Source organism: Oreochromis aureus, linkage group 3 (genome assembly GCF_013358895.1).
Source record: "Oreochromis aureus strain Israel breed Guangdong linkage group 3, ZZ_aureus, whole genome shotgun sequence".
NCBI lineage: Eukaryota > Metazoa > Chordata > Actinopteri > Cichliformes > Cichlidae > Oreochromis > Oreochromis aureus.
Window position 1 is genome coordinate 9,638,290 of NC_052944.1, and position 17,686 is coordinate 9,655,975.

General features: G+C 40.0%; 1 protein-coding gene across 2 annotated transcripts in view; it reads right to left on the minus strand.

Annotated features, from left to right (window-relative positions):
* The window catches only part of LOC116315508 (RAS guanyl-releasing protein 2-like), a 39,509-nt gene that overhangs the window by 11,891 nt on the left and 9,932 nt on the right, over window positions 1–17,686 (minus strand). For both annotated transcript variants that reach the window (XM_031733831.2, XM_031733830.2), the window contains exons 2-10: window positions 14,271–14,404; window positions 14,028–14,130; window positions 13,733–13,789; window positions 13,333–13,464; window positions 12,675–12,825; window positions 11,071–11,244; window positions 6,430–6,546; window positions 5,753–6,034; window positions 64–138 (exon numbers count right to left, since the gene is read on the minus strand). In XM_031733831.2, coding sequence (XP_031589691.2) covers window positions 64–138; window positions 5,753–6,034; window positions 6,430–6,546; window positions 11,071–11,244; window positions 12,675–12,825; window positions 13,333–13,464; window positions 13,733–13,789; window positions 14,028–14,130; window positions 14,271–14,340 — 1,161 coding nt within the window. In that variant the 5' untranslated portion in view covers window positions 14,341–14,404. The remainder of the gene's footprint in view (window positions 1–63; window positions 139–5,752; window positions 6,035–6,429; window positions 6,547–11,070; window positions 11,245–12,674; window positions 12,826–13,332; window positions 13,465–13,732; window positions 13,790–14,027; window positions 14,131–14,270; window positions 14,405–17,686) is intronic.

The window sequence follows — 17,686 nt, forward strand, 5'->3', positions numbered from 1 at the left end:
ATTAGTGCATGAGAGGTGAGGGGCTGGGAACACACAGGATGAGTATATCACCATGCTGCTTACCACTGGCTTGCGTGGTTCCCTCTGTAAAGACATCTGATAGATCTCCTCTTCTGTGTGGTATTGGTCCAGAGACACCTGCACAAACAGCCAATGTGAAAAAGGCAAATGAAAAAATTCAAGTAATTTCAATTTATCAGGTAAAATGAGGTATTAACACCAGCAATTATTTCAAAATGTCAAATATAATTTTTATATAAACTTCAAAATTAAAGATTTAAAGTTTTTTATAGAGTTACATTTTGGTTCATACCTTCCAAATCAGTCCTACAAAACCTAAACTAAAGGCTAAGATAATCTTTGCTAGCTAAAAATATGACATTTTGAGACATCAGTGGTTTACGCTAGCACCCTGTGTCTAGTTAGCTATTAAAGTATGAACTGTGTTAGCAAGCTACTGGAGTTAGCTAAGGCACTATACATATTTAAATGTAATGAGAGGGGAAGACCCAGAAGTCTTTCGCTTTAATGTGCAGAAACATCATAGCTTAAAACTAACATTTGAGTTTGGAAAGCTTATATAAATTTACTTTTTGGTTCTTTGGTCTGTTAGCAATTTGCTGCAACACTTAGCAGCCTGCAGCCATTTATTGTTGCTAGCTGACGGAACTCAAAAGAAGTCACCTTTATACAATATAAAAATATTTCAGAACACTTGTCACCTGCTATATATAGTGATATATACAGGGAGTGCAGAATTATTAGGCAAATGAGTAGTTTGTCCACATCATCCTCTTCATGCATGTTGTCTTACTCCAAGCTGTATAGGCTCGAAAGCCTACTACCAATTAAGCATATTAGGTGATGTGCATCTTTGTAATGAGAAGGGGTGTGGTCTAATGACATCAACACCCTATATCAGGTGTGCATAATTATTAGGCAACTTCCTTTCCTTTGGCAAAATGGGTCAAAATAAGGACTTGACAGGCTCAGAAAAGTCAAAAATAGTGAGATATCTTGCAGAGGGATGCAGCAGTCTTAAAATTGCAAAGCTTCTGAAGCGTGATCATCGAACAATCAAGCGTTTCATTCAAAATAGTCAACAGGGTCACAAGAAGCGTGTGGAAAAACCAAGGCGCAAAATAACTGCCCATGAACTGAGAAAACTCAAGCGTGCAGCTGCCAAGATGCCACTTGCCACCAGTTTGGCCATATTTCAGAGCTGCAACATCACTGGAGTGCCCAAAAGCACAAGGTGTGCAATACTCAGAGACATGGCCAAGGTAAGAAAGGCTGAAAGACGACCACCACTGAACAAGACACACAAGCTGAAACGTCAAGACTGGGCCAAGAAATATCTCAAGACTGATTTTTCTAAGGTTTTATGGACTGATGAAATGAGAGTGAGTCTTGATGGGCCAGATGGATGGGCCCGTGGCTGGATTGGTAAAGGGCAGAGAGCTCCAGTCCGACTCAGGCGCCAGCAAGGTGGAGGTGGAGTACTGGTTTGGGCTGGTATCATCAAAGATGAGCTTGTGGGGCCTTTTTCGGGTTGAGGATGGAGTCAAGCTCAACTCCCAGTCCTACTGCCAGTTTCTGGAAGACACCTTCTTCAAGCAGTGGTACAGGAAGAAGTCTGCATCCTTCAAGAAAAACATGATTTTCATGCAGGACAATGCTCCATCACACGCGTCCAAGTACTCCACAGCGTGGCTGGCAAGAAAGGGTATAAAAGAAGAAAAACTAATGACATGGCCTCCTTGTTCACCTGATCTGAACCCCATTGAGAACCTGTGGTCCATCATCAAATGTGAGATTTACAAGGAGGAAAACAGTACACCTCTCTGAACAGTGTCTGGGAGGCTGTGGTTGCTGCTGCACGCAATGTTGATGGTGAACAGATCAAAACACTGACAGAATCCATGGATGGCAGGCTTTTGAGTGTCCTTGCAAAGAAAGGTGGCTATATTGGTCGCTGATTTGTTTTTGTTTTGTTTTTGAATGTCAGAAATGTATATTTGTGAATGTGGAGATGTTATATTGGTTTCACTGGTGAAAATAAATAATTGAAATGGGTATATATTTGTTTTTTGTTAAGTTGCCTAATAATTATGCACAGTAATAGTCACCTGCACACACAGATATCCCCCTAAAATAGCTAAAACTAAAAACAAACTAAAAACTACTTCCAAAAACATTCAGCTTTGATATTAATGAGTTTTTTGGGTTCATTGAGAACATGGTTGTTGTTCAATAATAAAATTATTCCTCAAAAATACAACTTGCCTAATAATTCTGCACTCCCTGTAGTAACTGCATGCTTTCATTCTGAAAAATATATTGCCAAGTTGTCTGCGCGCACACCATTTATTGCAATCTTTTGCTAATTACTGCCCACATACACACTTTGAAACGTTTTATTTAATGGGCATTGATCCAGTTTCTTGTATAGTGCAATATAATATTGGATTCTTTATGGAGGGAAAGGTTGTCATCACTTGACTTGGGTTAACTCAAAAGTCACATGATGTCACCTGAAATAGCTCCATTAAGTGACTTACGGTCAGATGTAGTTTAAAGCTGAGGAGGATAGTCAGTATAGTAAACATGGATCTATATGCATTAGTTAATTTGTAAGTTTAAAGAAAATATATAAGCTTAATTACTTTATATTTTGAAAATTTAAAACAATAGCAATAATCCAAAGACCTAAATCCAGGCATCTCATAACAACAATTTGTTGAATATAAATGTATTCACATATAGTTTCTGAACGCATTTGTCAAGTATTTAACACAAAGACCCTTTCACACAGAAACATGTTTCTCAGAAGACCTGTTAAGCAGAGTCATCTCTTACGTACACAGCCAATATAGCAACAAGTGAGAGAGCAGCATCTATTTTTTGCACTTGTAAACACCATAGACATGTGGTATATGCCGTCTATGGTTAACACATTTAGGTCTGTTGCTACACGTACTCGTCTACTGCATCCACGCTTGGCCTTGCACACTTTTGTTTTCCTTAAGTCCTACTCTCTTACTGAACTTGTGTGTCTTGTGTTTTAGTCAGCTGGGACAAAATTGCTAAATTATTTTCTTTTTATTGAACTGTGTGATTTAGAAGAATTTCAGACATTTCAGGGAAAAGGTTCACTTGCAAAGCTGCAGCAAGTATATCTGAAAAGCTGAAGAGAAAAATAACCTGCGTGGTTTGCTTATTTTACCTGTCTAAAATAAGGCATGCCTTCCTCTTTCCATTATTTTGAAGGATTTATTGACTTGCTTTCCATCTTATCGCTGCAAACCAAGCAGGCCTCATGCTAGATCAACTCCAATAAGCACTGGCATAAGATAATTGGATATTGACTCTGTCCAGCAAACTTTTTCTCTTGCCTCTCAGCTCCAGAAGCTGTCAAGTTATTTTCTTTTATTTTCACAGGAGAATAAAGGAGAAGCCAGCTGCAATCTCACAGCAACACCTGCTACCAGTAATTGATCTCTTAGGATTGTTTAAATTCAGAAAGCGCTCAAATTCAGGAGATTCCTGTCTGCATCTGCCAAAAATATTGACATGAACACACACACATACTGGGTTGTGAAGTTGTAAAATGCCACTACCACCTCAGCTTTCAAACTAAAGAGCAGGTAGCAACAATTAAGGTATCATTCTTACTCACTGTTACATAGTATTACACTACATCCACTTTATTTCAAGTGGATGTGTAGTAAAATATTTGCCTAAAATATAGTTCTTTATACTGACTTATTTAGCCATTGAGGTAAATCCAAAACAATGCCTTTTCTTTAAATTCAAGTTATATTTTGGACTGAATGTAAAGCAGTTTAGTCACTTAATTGTTAACTGTTTAATTTTTGGAGTCAGGCTCCAGATATTTTCCCTGAGTAAATAAAAACAGCTGATGATCCTCACTGCTGTATATTTCCTGTGTGCTACTGTGCTCTCTAAAAACACTTTACCCTCTCATTTCTCTCACTATCAAAATGTTTGTCAAACCACAAATTATGAGCCATTTCCTTTTGTTGTTGCCGAGTGCCACTAGTCAAAGCAGGTGTCACTGACTGGCACCATGGTAACATTGGTCACAGTCTTTCATTAGCCTGGTGGGGAGGTGTATACTTTTTACTTAGTTGTTTTTTTTTTTTGTCTTTATCATTGTAAAACTACAAAACAGCCCAGTCCAAATGAACTGCTGCTGGTCTCAACTAGTTATGTGTATAAAGCACACCTGTCCACAGAGTCAATTTCTTCCATTCCAGCCACTCTGCCACCATGGGCCAGACCAAAGATCTGTCAAAGGACATCAGGGACATGACTGTAGCCCTGCACATGGCTGGAATGGCCCAGAAGACCATCAGCAAGAAGCTTTGTGAGAAGGGAAAAGCTGTTGGTGCAATTACTCAGAAATGGAAGAAATATAGAATTACCATCAGTCGCCTTTGATCTGCAAAATCATGCCTCACAGGGTGAGGATGATCATGAGAAAGGTTGTGGATGGGTGAAGATGGGTTGTGAATGGGTCTTCCAGCATGTCAGTGACCCAAAATATAGTCTGCAGACCTCAAACTGACAAACTCAGCATTGGTTCAAACAATTAATTCCCCCACAGTATTTCTGTTGATCTGGATAAGCAAGTAAGAATCATATGAAAATGAGGTGCAAACTACAAGTCATGTCACAAGGTCATTATGTCACAATTTTAATTAAAGTAATTCCAAGCAGCATGAGGCCTTAACACAAAGGTATAGCAATACACATGAATACATACCTCCTCCTCAGTTCTTCCCTCAGTAAAGGAATAAATACAGCTGAGCTATTAGTACAGTGATCTCTTAGGTAAAGGGCTGTCTTGAAAAACTATTCAGATTTCAAAGAAGAGACTGCTGCTACTGAGATCCCCTTGGGTACTTTCAAAGCTAAAGCAACCTGACAGGGAAAGCTTTTTAGTCTAAAGGAATAGACATGAGGTTTCAGTGCAGGTTAACAACTTAAAGTTCAGTAAAGACGATGCTGCAGGGGTTACAACTCTCTGTCCCTGATAAAGAACAATGAGTCACTTTAAACAGTGAAACTGGGCTAGCAGTGTTACGAAAGTGAAAACAACAATGCTGACTAATGCACTCTTTAATGTTCTCTGCACCTAAAAGCTAATGTACGATTAGTTTTGTGAATTTTGCTCAGCCTGTGACACATTTATTTCTTCTCCCTCCTGTACAGCTGTACAACATCATGCAAGTGCAAATGTAAGTAACCCAGTTTGTCTCGCTTCTGCTTCATCTTGCTTTCATTTTCAGTGCATTTCCAATCAAACACTTAGTAACCATTTCTCTGTTATACCACTGTGGACCACATCTGTAAATCCCATTTGCTTTGTGATTGAAGGTTCATGTTTTGAATCTTTTCCTCTACACATGATCTCTGACTTTTGTCTGTACACAGATTTTGTCCCAGCTGGCTACAACAGTCTGTCTGACCACGAGCCAGTCAAATCACAGCAGAACAAAGTCAAACAGACTGCCTGCTTCACTGGCTGGAAACAAAATGTTTCCTCCTACTACCTCCTCACAGCCGTCTGGTTGACCAACAAATGCTTTCAACTTCTGTTCCACTTCATCATGACTAACTTGATTCGGGACCTGATTTGTCTCTTATTACCACTTTAAGCTTTCAGTAGAGGTAGGTAATTGAAGCCAAACATTTCTCTTGGACTCAGAACAAACTTTATACCCACTGTAAGTAAGTTGAGCAGGTCTGTGTTGGCATCGACGTTAGGTGGCGTGGCCTGGATGAGCGCCAGCTCTTGAAGGATAGCGTACAGCTGCTGGGTTTTTGCCAGGTTGACTCGTGTCTTCTCTTTGTCGGCCCAGTCTGGCAGTGCCACATGCACGGCTATCAGGTCTTTCAGGTGCACGCCAAGAATGGGGAATCGGAAGCCAGAGCATTCAGAAAAACGCTTGCGGTACTGACTGTAGTTGCCACATGACGTCACCAGTTCAATTAAGTTGTTAAAAACCTGTCGTAGAGTGAAAGGAACATCAGTTTGAGGATGGACACGAGAGTTAGCAGAAAAGAGAATGCCTGTCTCAGAAAAGATTGATTTGGAAGCATCACAATTATTGTCGAAAACTTTGCTCCAGATGGACTTACATAACTGTAACTCGCCCAACTGTTGCATTTAACTTTCTAGTCATATGGCTCAAATTCATAGTTCTAAAAAGACACTGTGTAGGAGTAATGGGCACAGACAGGGAGCTTGGTACCGCTTACACAGAAGATGCTGAATACTCAATCAGGAAGCATTATCACTTATTAGCTCAGCGCACAGACATGCAACGAACATTGAATTTGTCTGGTAGTGCCTGGTTGCGGTTGCCAGAAATAGATGACAGATGGCTGCAGCTACTGCACCTTGTTGGTCTCTGCACTGATGTGGGCCTGCGTGTCTTTGAGACGAGAGATGGAGCTGTTGCTGAGGCCGCCCACTACCGCCATCAGTGTATTGAAGTTCTGCAACTGTAGCAGCTTCTGTGAACGGAGGAGGAAGAAATATTAGGGGTGAGGGTGAAAGAAGAGATATTTTATGAATGTGCAAGACACTGCCAAGAGCAAGCTGGCCAATTTTTTTTTTAAGGCGGAGAGAGAAAAAGATAAAGAAGGGTGGTATAAGTTAGGAAAAAAGACTTACAGGCAGTCAGAAAGATGCAGCTATGGAAATAAATGATTACAGGGTGAAGAGACTTCTGGGTTAGATACTGAAAGAGTTTAGCAGCCCAAATACACATCCACACATAATCTGAATACCAAGAATTTAGTGAATGCTCTAACCTGTCTATGTCAAAGTTAGGCTAACTCTTTGTGAATGGCGCTCTGTGGGGCTGCTCGCTGCCCTTCAGACTGCTGGCATCTCAGTGAAAATCAATGAGGTCGCTGCTGTGTGGGAGGGCTGCCAGAGGGGATCATTTGATTCAGCTCAAACAACCTTTAGAATCAATTTGCAAAGCAGTATGGAAAGCAGGCCATCATCTGCAGAGTGTAGCTACATCACGCATACATGTGTTCATCAGTGATGCCTGGGAAAGCTATCACTGTCAACATGCCACACCTTTCCCTGTCACCTACGAGTTAGCACACAGTGGATTGGTGATGCGGTATGCTTATCAAACGCAGGTGGAACATTCACAAAGAACACAATGTGCAATAAACTGAAGGCAGCCACGTCTACAATTGAATTTATAATGCAAGTGTGCAGTTGAGAAAAAAACACTAATGAGCATGAGTCATTTGTGATGGGCTCCCAGTAGGATGCCGAAATGGGACACAACCAGCAGAGGGAAGCTTTAGGAAATGTCAAGTGCAATAAGACTGCCTCCTGTGCTGCCTCTGAATACATCTGAAGGCAGCATGTGTTTGCCCTGGGATACATCAGAGAATATCAAAGTTTGCCGCATTTTAAATGGGCGGAAAATGAATGAGGAAATTTTGTGGAGGGTTTGATCTTCTCAGATGTGTATGCTCTAATTTTGGCCCACTCTTCTTTGTAGAATTGGTTTAATTCAGCCTTATTGGAGGACTTTGGAGCATAAAGGGCCATTTAAGGTCATGCAAAGCATCTTAATCGAATTTAGGTGCAGTACAGTTTGTTTCAGTCCTGCATAATCCTGCACAAAGTGTGCTTGAGCTTCAGTGCACAAACTGATGACCTAATACATTTGACTCTTCCAAAAAGTTCAAATTTTGTCTTGTCAGTCCACAGAATATTATCCCCAAACTATTTGGGATAATCAAGATGTTTTTCTTTTTTTGTTGTTTGGTTGGTTGGTTGATTGGGGCTTTTTTTAGATAAATGAGAAATCGGCCTCTGTGTTCTCTTTGGTCAGCAGTGACTCTACCTTAGAGCTCTTTTTTTCACGGCACTGTACATTCAAGTGAGGAACTAGATTGTGTTAAGCTTTGCCGATGCATTGGACACGTTTGCAAACTGGCTTCATTCACGGCACTGGCCCAGAGTCTGAATAAAAAGAAGTTGAAATGTGTGAAGTTGGTGTAAGGTGTTTCATGGGAAAGATAGTTATTGTGGTTTTAATCATTAACTGCATAGACAGCCATGCACAATCATCCTAAGAGGACCAAAAAAAGGGAATTTAACACTAAGCATTGGCTTCATTAAAATGTCTGCACAGATCAGCTGAAGTTTTGTATTCATGAATTCATTCTACTTAATAGAGCCACAAATTAACCTTCACCAAACAGGGTTAGCTGTGCGGCTCATGTTGCCATGGTTATCTGCTCTGGTTGAAACTGAGCTGGCTTTGTATGTGAGGATGTTCTCAGGCACAGCGGTCCTTTGACAGTAAAATCAGAATCAAGCAGCAATTTCCAGGGACGAAAAATGAAGCTAATGGAAAATGTGAAACACTGCAGTTCCTATAATGGCCACTTGAAGCTGGCTCTAAAAGTCCGACTTTACAGAATTAAAAAGCATAGCCTGGGACAGAGAACTGTTTTAACCTCTGTGGATCATTTCCCCATCATAATAACTGTAAGGAGGGTGAACCGTCTCTGTTAAGACTGACAGCTAGGGCTTGTAGATACCTTGATTAACAGGTGTGTTTGCACTTGTAGTTGTAGATAGTCTGTGCTGTGTTTCACCTCCTGTAATTCCACTAACTGAACTTGACATCTGGGTGATGTCAGTTTTGATTAATCTAGCTTTATATACACATTAGCATTCTGAATTTGTATACATTTGAGCAAATTAAATATAATTGCATTATCTAACAGCAAGCAAAAATAAAATGAAGCCTAATGGCAAGTCATTCTTTTCAAATAACTGAAGAACAAAGGGTTCTCTGGTGATGGCAGTGAGTCAGCAGTGTGGGGATCACCAACGTTATTAGGAAGGATCTCATAGGAAACGAGAATATCCACCTAACAGCTGGAAGGCTGTTTCAATCCACAACCACAAAGGCCGATGTGTATTCAACACAACAAATGTCATCAGAGCACATTACAACTCATCCAAGGGATGCACACTTCAGTTACTGCACTGCTTTAATATTGTGGATAAGGAAACACGCTTTTTATTTTTGATTAGTATCAATTCAAATTAAACCACTGACAAATATAAAAGAGTTTAATTGGTGCACAGAACATCAGTATGCGTCCCAGTAGAATGGGTCTAGTGATGCTAATGTTCTGCGTACTGCTTTTTGAGAAACAGAATGGCGGGCTGACTGGCCAGTAGACACTGCTGTTTGATGGCGATCTTTGGATCGGGCTGCACAGAAAGAGCTCATTATCCACCTTCTGCACAACCGAACTTTAGTTGTTCATCCTGTCCTCACCTCTAAAGTATCTAGCTCCCTGAAACCCTCAAACAACCTTAAGTGTTCAGTTTGAAACACTTGGGAGAGCTCTGCTGGGCTTCCCCTGATAAGAACCCTGCAGAGGTGTTAGATTGCTGGCGCACCCCAACAGAGCACATTATGTGCGACTAGCATGTGTTCTGCTGAAGATGAAATAAATGGAGAACTGGAGTAGACCTAAGCGACTCATAAAGATGAAAACAATCCCACACTAGACTTGCAGTAAGTAATGAGCATGCATTCACAGAGCACTGCAGGCTATTAAGATGAAAATTCTTTTTCTGCACTTTCTATGGCTGACTGAAGCTTCCTCTTAACGGCTTAGATGACTGAGTTGTCGCGTAGAGGGAAAACTCAGCCCATCTGGCAGACCGAACCAAGCGATAACATCAAGCTGAACTGAAATCAATTACAGAGAAGCCCCGGGTGCCACTTAAAGACATGCGTCTGTAGTGAAAGGACGACAGTCTCCAGACATATGGTTGGAAAACCATATAGGGCAGCTAGCTGGCAGTTTCTTCCAGGAAATTGTGGAAGTATTAAGATTAAGTGAAGATTAGGATTAGAGCCATCATGACATGCAGACGACCGTAACGCTATAGCGAATGAGTACAGAAACAGGAAGGTGGGCACAGTTTTCAGTCATATTTCTCTAGTTGGAAACTAGATTCCTCCACTACAAACATCATAATAATATTAATGAGGCATCTATAGAAAAGCAATTTGAAATAAAGAAATAATTGCAATAATTCTGTCAGTCAGTGTATCTACAACTTTTTTGTGTGTCTGTTGTCTTTTTTGGCAAATGAAAAATGTTCAAAATACAAGTTTATGGAGGTGGCAAGAGAATCTGTAACCATAACTGTACAAAGGTAAACAGAAAGAAAAATCAGTGGTCTGTAGCATATGTGCAATACTGAGACAATATAAATATTTCATTTTTAAATATCACCATTACCATAAATGAAACCCTGAAACCCTCTAAACTCAAGTCATGCCTGTAGGGCAACAGGTCAAGCTTCAGTATGCTAAAAACTCTGCTGCAATTTTTTCTACTCTGTGTGATGTAAATATGAGAGGATATTCGTAATATGGTCGTGTCAGACACGCAGCTCTTTTTGCATCACAGAAGCCCACCCACTGTTTCCAGGGGTCAGCCAGTCAGAAGTAAGCTGACTGAAGCTTGTTTCAGACGGTGGATGAAGTCATGGACTGCACCAAGACTCAGCGTGAGATAAGTAAGGATTATTTGGTACTGTGAGTCACAGAGAACTACTCTGGTAAACTACAGGAACAAAAAAATACATATATAGCTAGAACTGAGCCCAAAGATCTCCTTTATTTTTAAAAGATGCAAAAATTTTCCCCTGGCAGCAGCATTATCTCACTGAGCGGGGAGCTTGAAATGCTAATACCTCCAATGCCTTTTTTGAATTAATGTTCCCTTTTTCACACAGTTGTGCCACTAATGGGAAATCCTAGTATATTTTGCATTTGTTTACAAGTCATAAGAGATCCTCAGTGACTTTTCCACTTCTCTCTGCACCTCTTGGTTTTCACAGTTGTTTCCAAATCACCTTTCCTGCTTTTTTCTCTCTGCCTCCAACAATCACCCACTAACACTCTCTATCCATGAACCCAGAACCGCAAGCTTTCCCGATTGTAACAGACCCAGCACACAGACCTGTGCCACTCGGATGAAATGGGCGATAACAGCAGCTCTCTGCGGGGCGGTGGGCTTGCTGAGCACCATAAGCTGGATCCATTGTGAGACGCTGTTAAAGAGCGTGATGAAGCGCTCTAAGATGGGGTTATCCACCGTGCAGCCATGCATCACAAAGCTGTGGTAGTCCTGAAACTAGAAGGAGAAGTAAAGCATTGAAAGCCTTTATCTATTTAAATTACAGTACATCATATTCACATCCCACAGCAATTCTGGATATTAGTAAATGCCTGACAACAAACATATATGCATAGGCCTTTCTCTTGTTTTGTATATATTCCTCTTGACTGTATACATTTCTCCTGTTTGTTATTTCTGCTGTCTTACTATTTATATTTTACTCCTGCACAGTTGGTGTGGAGCACCCATAATTCTGTTGTACAGGTACAATGACGATAAAGGGCTATTCTTTTCTATTTTATTATTTTCTATTAACTGACTGTTTTAATTATTATGCCCTCCAGTTTTATGGAAGTTCAACAATAAGGCACCTTTAAAGGTGTAATTTGAAAAGCTACTGAAAAGCTCACAGCAGGTAGTTCTGATACAGCAGAGTTTTTGACAACCTTCCTGGCAAAATGTCAAGAATTACATGACAAGATCAACATTTCTCCTATGTCCATACAGTAAACCTGAATATGTAGTTGGTTAGCTTAGCTGAGCACAGAACTTTAAACAATGAAATAACAAGACTGGATACAAAATACAGACACAGTCTGAAATGAAAAGTACCGTAAGTCTGCATTATTTCTAATAGTCAAAGCAGGCGGGGACTCACCTGTTTCCAAAACAAAATATTATACAGTATAGACTCTGAGAACATAACCCCACTTCTTACCGGATTTATAACCTCAGCAGATACTTTCCTGATTCATTTATGGTCTGATTTGTTAGTTTCAAGTGTCTAATAGAGCTGCATGTCCAAGTCAAATTTGGATTAAAATTGCCATGAGACAGAAAACAATTAAGGTATTGACAACTTCCTATCACATGAGCATCTAATGCTGCATCAGTCCGATTAGCCCCACAAACACTGGATGACGCCATTACGTCTGTCTAATACAATCTATGGGAAACAGCAAGCCTGGTTTATGAAATTATATTATTATATTAACTGTCTGTAATCAGTCAAATACAGACAAATAATATTGTGTAATTACAGCTGTACTCGTTGTTAGATCCTCATTAATTCGATTTTTTTGTTTCCTTTTAGGGCAAAACTCTATTTTAGCAGAGCCATGAAGACAAAGACAAGAGAAACGCCATTACCACTGTCCCTACTGTGCCACGAGCACCATCCTACTGGAATAAATTATCAACAAAAAAAATCCTCAAGCGTTTAATTCTGCACAGACCCAGTCATTTCTTTTGCCTCCTGAAATAGCGCTCAAAGAGAACACTATTTCCAGTCACCAAATATAATTACTGCCCAGTTAAAGTTGATTTTAACAACTATTGCTTAGCAACTGCAGTGAGCCTTGAATCATGTAAACACAGAGTTACTTGAGAATTTAAGAGCTGTAAACATCACAGTAAAAAAAAAACAGAGCCATGGTCACACTGACCAGGATCTTGCAGAAGGATTTGTATTCCAGATAGGTCAGGTGTTCAGCCAGTTCACAGGAGTCGAGGTGATCAAACAGCAGGGACATTTTCCTCTTTTTGGACACAGATGGGACACGCTGAGTCACCTGCCGCTTCCATTTATATGATGGCCTGAGAGGGGAGAGAAAGCACAGTTGTCTCTTTTAAGGTCTTTTGGAACTGCACCATAAAAAATTACATAAGGATCACTTTTATAGCCCCTGCAAAAGTTAGAGCTGGTCTTTAAGGGCTGTTGGGGAAAAAAAGGAAAAACTACCATGAGAAAATGATGATAGTACATTGCCCTGAGAAACCTCATATTTGTAGACTGAACTACAACTCTCCAACTATTGCTGTAGAAGTTATTTTTAGAAGGCTATTCCCCTGCTTATTCTAAGATATTCCAACATAGAAATCAAATCAGCTCCACAAATTCATTTCCTTGGAGCAATAAAAGAAAGCGGAGCCATATAGAAGTGGCATTTCTCAGAAAAGGACAGGTCACTGGCCCTGCATAGCACAGCTCAGCAATTTCAAATAACAGGCAATAAAGGGCTTGCTGACATAAACAGCGGCAGATGGGGACACTCATTCAAACTGTCAACAACACACACAGCATTCAGCAGCCTATTCACTCACACACTGTCCAAGTCAATGAGCTGACTCTGCCTCTCATTGCCCTCGGTGGTCAAGAGGTCTTTATAGTCTTTGATCTGGTCTGCCAGCTCCGGGTTCAGATTGAACTCTGCGGGAAACTCAGAAATCCAGTACCTGGAAGAAAGAATAAAGGGAGAGAGAGAGATGAGCGTGATGGCATACACTGAAAGGACTGGGCTGTGGTCAACTCATAATTTAAAATAGCATTATAGTTTTGGTATTAGATGAAACAAAGCACCTAATTCAAGCACATGAAGAAGACCATAGAAGAAAAAAAACTAGAAAGGATAAAAGGATAAATGGAAATGACACTTGGAAAGATCAAAGATCTCTTAGAAAAAGGCAATGAGACGAGCAGAAGTCGGAAAAGATGGTTTGTTACTTGACAAGGTGGCATATTTTTGTTCGGCGCTCATCGGTGCAGCCATCCTCTTGAGATCTGATACAGAAGTCAAGGTGCAACCGAGCTGCTCTTCGCAACACTACAACAACTTCTTCAAAAATCTCATTTAGATTTCACAGATTTAGAAGGGGAACAAAGTCTGGCGCTATTTCCATTGCTCTGTGCATTATGTGTGAAAAAAGATATATTCATAGGCAGCATTCTTAGAAAAACACTAAGCAAAAAAAACATAACATTTATCACTGATGTAAGAACACTCAGAGGTGAAGGATACTTGAGCACAAGCTTCTTGGCCAGGTCAGCTGAAGGGATATACCAAGGGTGCATCATGAGGAACATGCGGACCAAGGATGCATCCTTCAAAGTGCCCTTCTCATCTATAAGGAAAAAAGAGAGTCACCTGTCATTAAGGAGATACCTTAGCGTGTACAATTTGTGCTTGTGTTTTTTATTCTACTGCCTCACTTTACAAACAGATGAATAATTCATAGAAAGAAATAATACTTAAATAACCAACCAAAGGCTTTGATGCAGGCTTCCACCAGCTCGTCCACAGTGGCAGACTGTTCCGATAATATGGACTCCATCGTAGCTGTCCTCTCAGTTTTCCCCCTCGTTTACCTTTCTGTGGTTTGAATCTATTGGCTCTCACTGAACACAAAAGGAGATGAAAAGAGAGGGGAGTAATTATGAAGTAAACACAGGGGAAGCAAAACTTACTCTGGCTACTGCAGCACACTTAAAATAGCTGTGTGGTTAGTTCTTCTATATCCTGTTCAGCAGTGCAGAGTCGCACATTCATTGACTGTTTGCATTACATCTAGGGTAAGGATGATGGCGTTGTCAGTAAGTTAATTGGGACAGTGTCATCTGATATGATGGTTAAGTATGACCAAAACACATTCATGGTGTCAAAGTGCAAAGTCTGCAATGAACTCATTCTACTTATAGAAGCACCTTTTAAGTGACCCAGTTTTCGGGGTTAACAGTTCGATGTTTTTGCAGTTTTGTTAGTGTTGTGTGTGGAGAAATGAGTTTGTGAATTAGGGCTTTAGATTACAGGAACCAGCTGCACCAGTCAGTCTTTACCAAGCCTGGTCCTCACTGCTAAGGCCAGACTTTAGCAGGATCTTGATATCAGGACCAATCAAACATGGTCCTAGTCTTAACTGCACCTATAGTGCATTACTGAATATGAATAATCAGAATATCAACATACCCTAATTAGCAATCCAAGATGGCGGCACTGAATGTAAACAGTAGTAAAACTGCTAACTTTTAATCACCACCAATCCTTCTGACGCCCTAAATAAGTCGTACACAGAAAAACCGGTCAGGCTCTATCCATGATTGTGTTTTTTAAATGAAAAAAATAATAAAATAATTATTATGCTGTATTCCTAGTGATACCTAAATGGCTCTACCTTGCTAAGAACCAAAACAAATCCTGTTTTTCCTGCCTTTGTCTGGAACCCACTAACTCGAGAAGGACATCACTTCCAAACAAAGGTTTCTGGAATGCAGTACTAGCCTTAGCTATTTATGTGAAGGCTCGTGTGACTATCATTATTGCCTAACAGCAAGCACTGTGTTACAAATTTGTCATATTTGTGGCAACGATGAAGGAATAAACAAAAAAAAAGAAGGCAATTTTATAGCAAGAAGCCAGGGATTATAGTCCGTTTGAAGTCCTCATGAGACATATACACACAGCTGAGCTCAAAATACCTTCAGCTGAAGAGCATGAAGGCTGCTTGTGTAGTTAGTGTAGTGCAATGTAGATTCTCACCCACAAGCCTGCATGGTCACAAAAAGTTGCCAAGAACACAAACTTCTATTAGGGCCATTAGCATTTAGAATGCCAAGATATGACCCACTGCTGCAGCTGCTCCAGTGGTTGGTCATTTGCTTCTCATTGGCCAGACAATTGCTGATTACTTCTATTAAGCACTACATAAAAGGCCTTCCAGATGAATCCATAATTTTTGGCACAAGAAGCCACACTACCACCTTTGAAAGTTAGGTTTTGGGTCAAAACTATCATGGTGACTGGTAATTGTTTTAATATTTACATCTGAAATAATAACTTCTTGTAGTCTCTTCCAAACTCTTTAATGAGCGAGTTTGTAGCCATTCATCTTGCAAACTGCAAATTCACAATAGTAGATTTCTGCTGACCAACCAGCCTCATAGAAAATGTTTTACATTTTGATACACTGGTGGCAAAATGCACAAAAAATAGGTGTTTGGACCCATGTGTGTAGTGTGTGATATAATCATTTTTAACAAAGATCTGATCAAAGCATGCATTTAAAGAATAAGGAAGCAAAAAATGACAGAGCAGCTGTTTTACTGTCATACAACACAAACACGCATGTCGATATTCAATTTCAGGTTTGGGGGCCATTCTTTCTTCACTCACAGTTCTTCAGAGTTGGCAGATTAAGACTGTACATAAGTGTACACTCACTGTATTCTTTTTTGCAAAGATTCACCTAAATCATCTTTCTTCCCCATTCTGATGCTCATTTTCAACTTCAGCAGGTCATCTTGACCAAGTTGGCTCATTAGATAGTCATGTTGACAAGCAATTAAAAAACATCCAAGGATACAGTCCAGTGCAGCGAGTAGTCAAATGATTATTTACACCATTGGTAGATGACCAGCTCTACTTCCTAAACTACAGACGCTCAATTTTTACACGATTGGTTATAAAATATGACCCTTTTAAAATTGTATTACCCAGAAGTTTACATAGATATTTGCATTACATCTTAACCAGCTGTACAAATGACTGCTTCGGTAATAAACTGTTTTCAGACTACGGCAATGCTAGTTTTATATCAGTAAAGAATCAGATCTATAATACTGGCTGATTGTTTCGTCAAACTAAAATCAGTTTTTACATTTACACACCAATTCTATGCTTTATAACTGCACTTTGGAGCCAGGCGCAATAAACAATTTTCACTGATGTGTGTGGCCTTTCTATCAGACAGATACTAAGCCACAAGCCCAATCAGCAGGAAACCACTATTTATCTTTTCCTGACATGCTGCCATGCTGTCTGCAGTGTGATGAATATTTACAACACAATAGCAAATATTTTGACATGCGTTTCATTCTGTCACATATTCATGGGAAACAAGCTAAAAGTGTGCATCTGTGCTTTTCTTGATTTGGTAAGGTCTGGCTGTAAGTAACCATGGTAACAACAACTTAATGACCAGTTACTTTTAACAACATATACACACACCTGAGCACAAAATACCTTCAGTTGAAGAGCAAATAAAAGATTTTGAGGTAATTAATTACTCCCCTCTCTTTTCATCTTCTTCAAATTTCAGTTTAAATTTTATTCATATAGCCCCAGATCAAAACATTGACGGTACAGTGCAGTGAAAAAAGGATTCGCCCCCTTCCTGATTTCTTACTTTATTTCATATTTGTCCGACTTAAATGTTTCAGATCATGACAGATAACTATAATATTAAATAAAGATAACCCAAGTTAATATAAAATGCAGCCGGACAAAAAGCTCCAAACCTACCTGGCCCTGTGTGAAAAAGCAGTTGCCCCCTGAGCCTGATAACTGGTTGCACCATCCTTGGCATCAAGAACTCCAATCAAGATTTTGCGATAACTGGCAAGGAGTCTTTCACATCACTGTGGAGGAATTTTGGCCCACTTCTTTGCAGAATTGCTTTCATTCACCCTCATTGGAGAGTTTTCAAGCATCAACAGCTTGTTGAAGGTCATTCTTTGACAGTCAGATTTTGACCAGGCCTCTCCAAAATGTTTGTTTTGTTTTTTGGGAATTCTTTGAGGCTTTAAGAGCTGGACTTGCAGATGTGTTTCGGATCACTGTCCAGCTGCATAATCCAAGTGAGCTTGAACCTCAAGGCGCAAACTGATGACAGTCTCCTGCAGGAC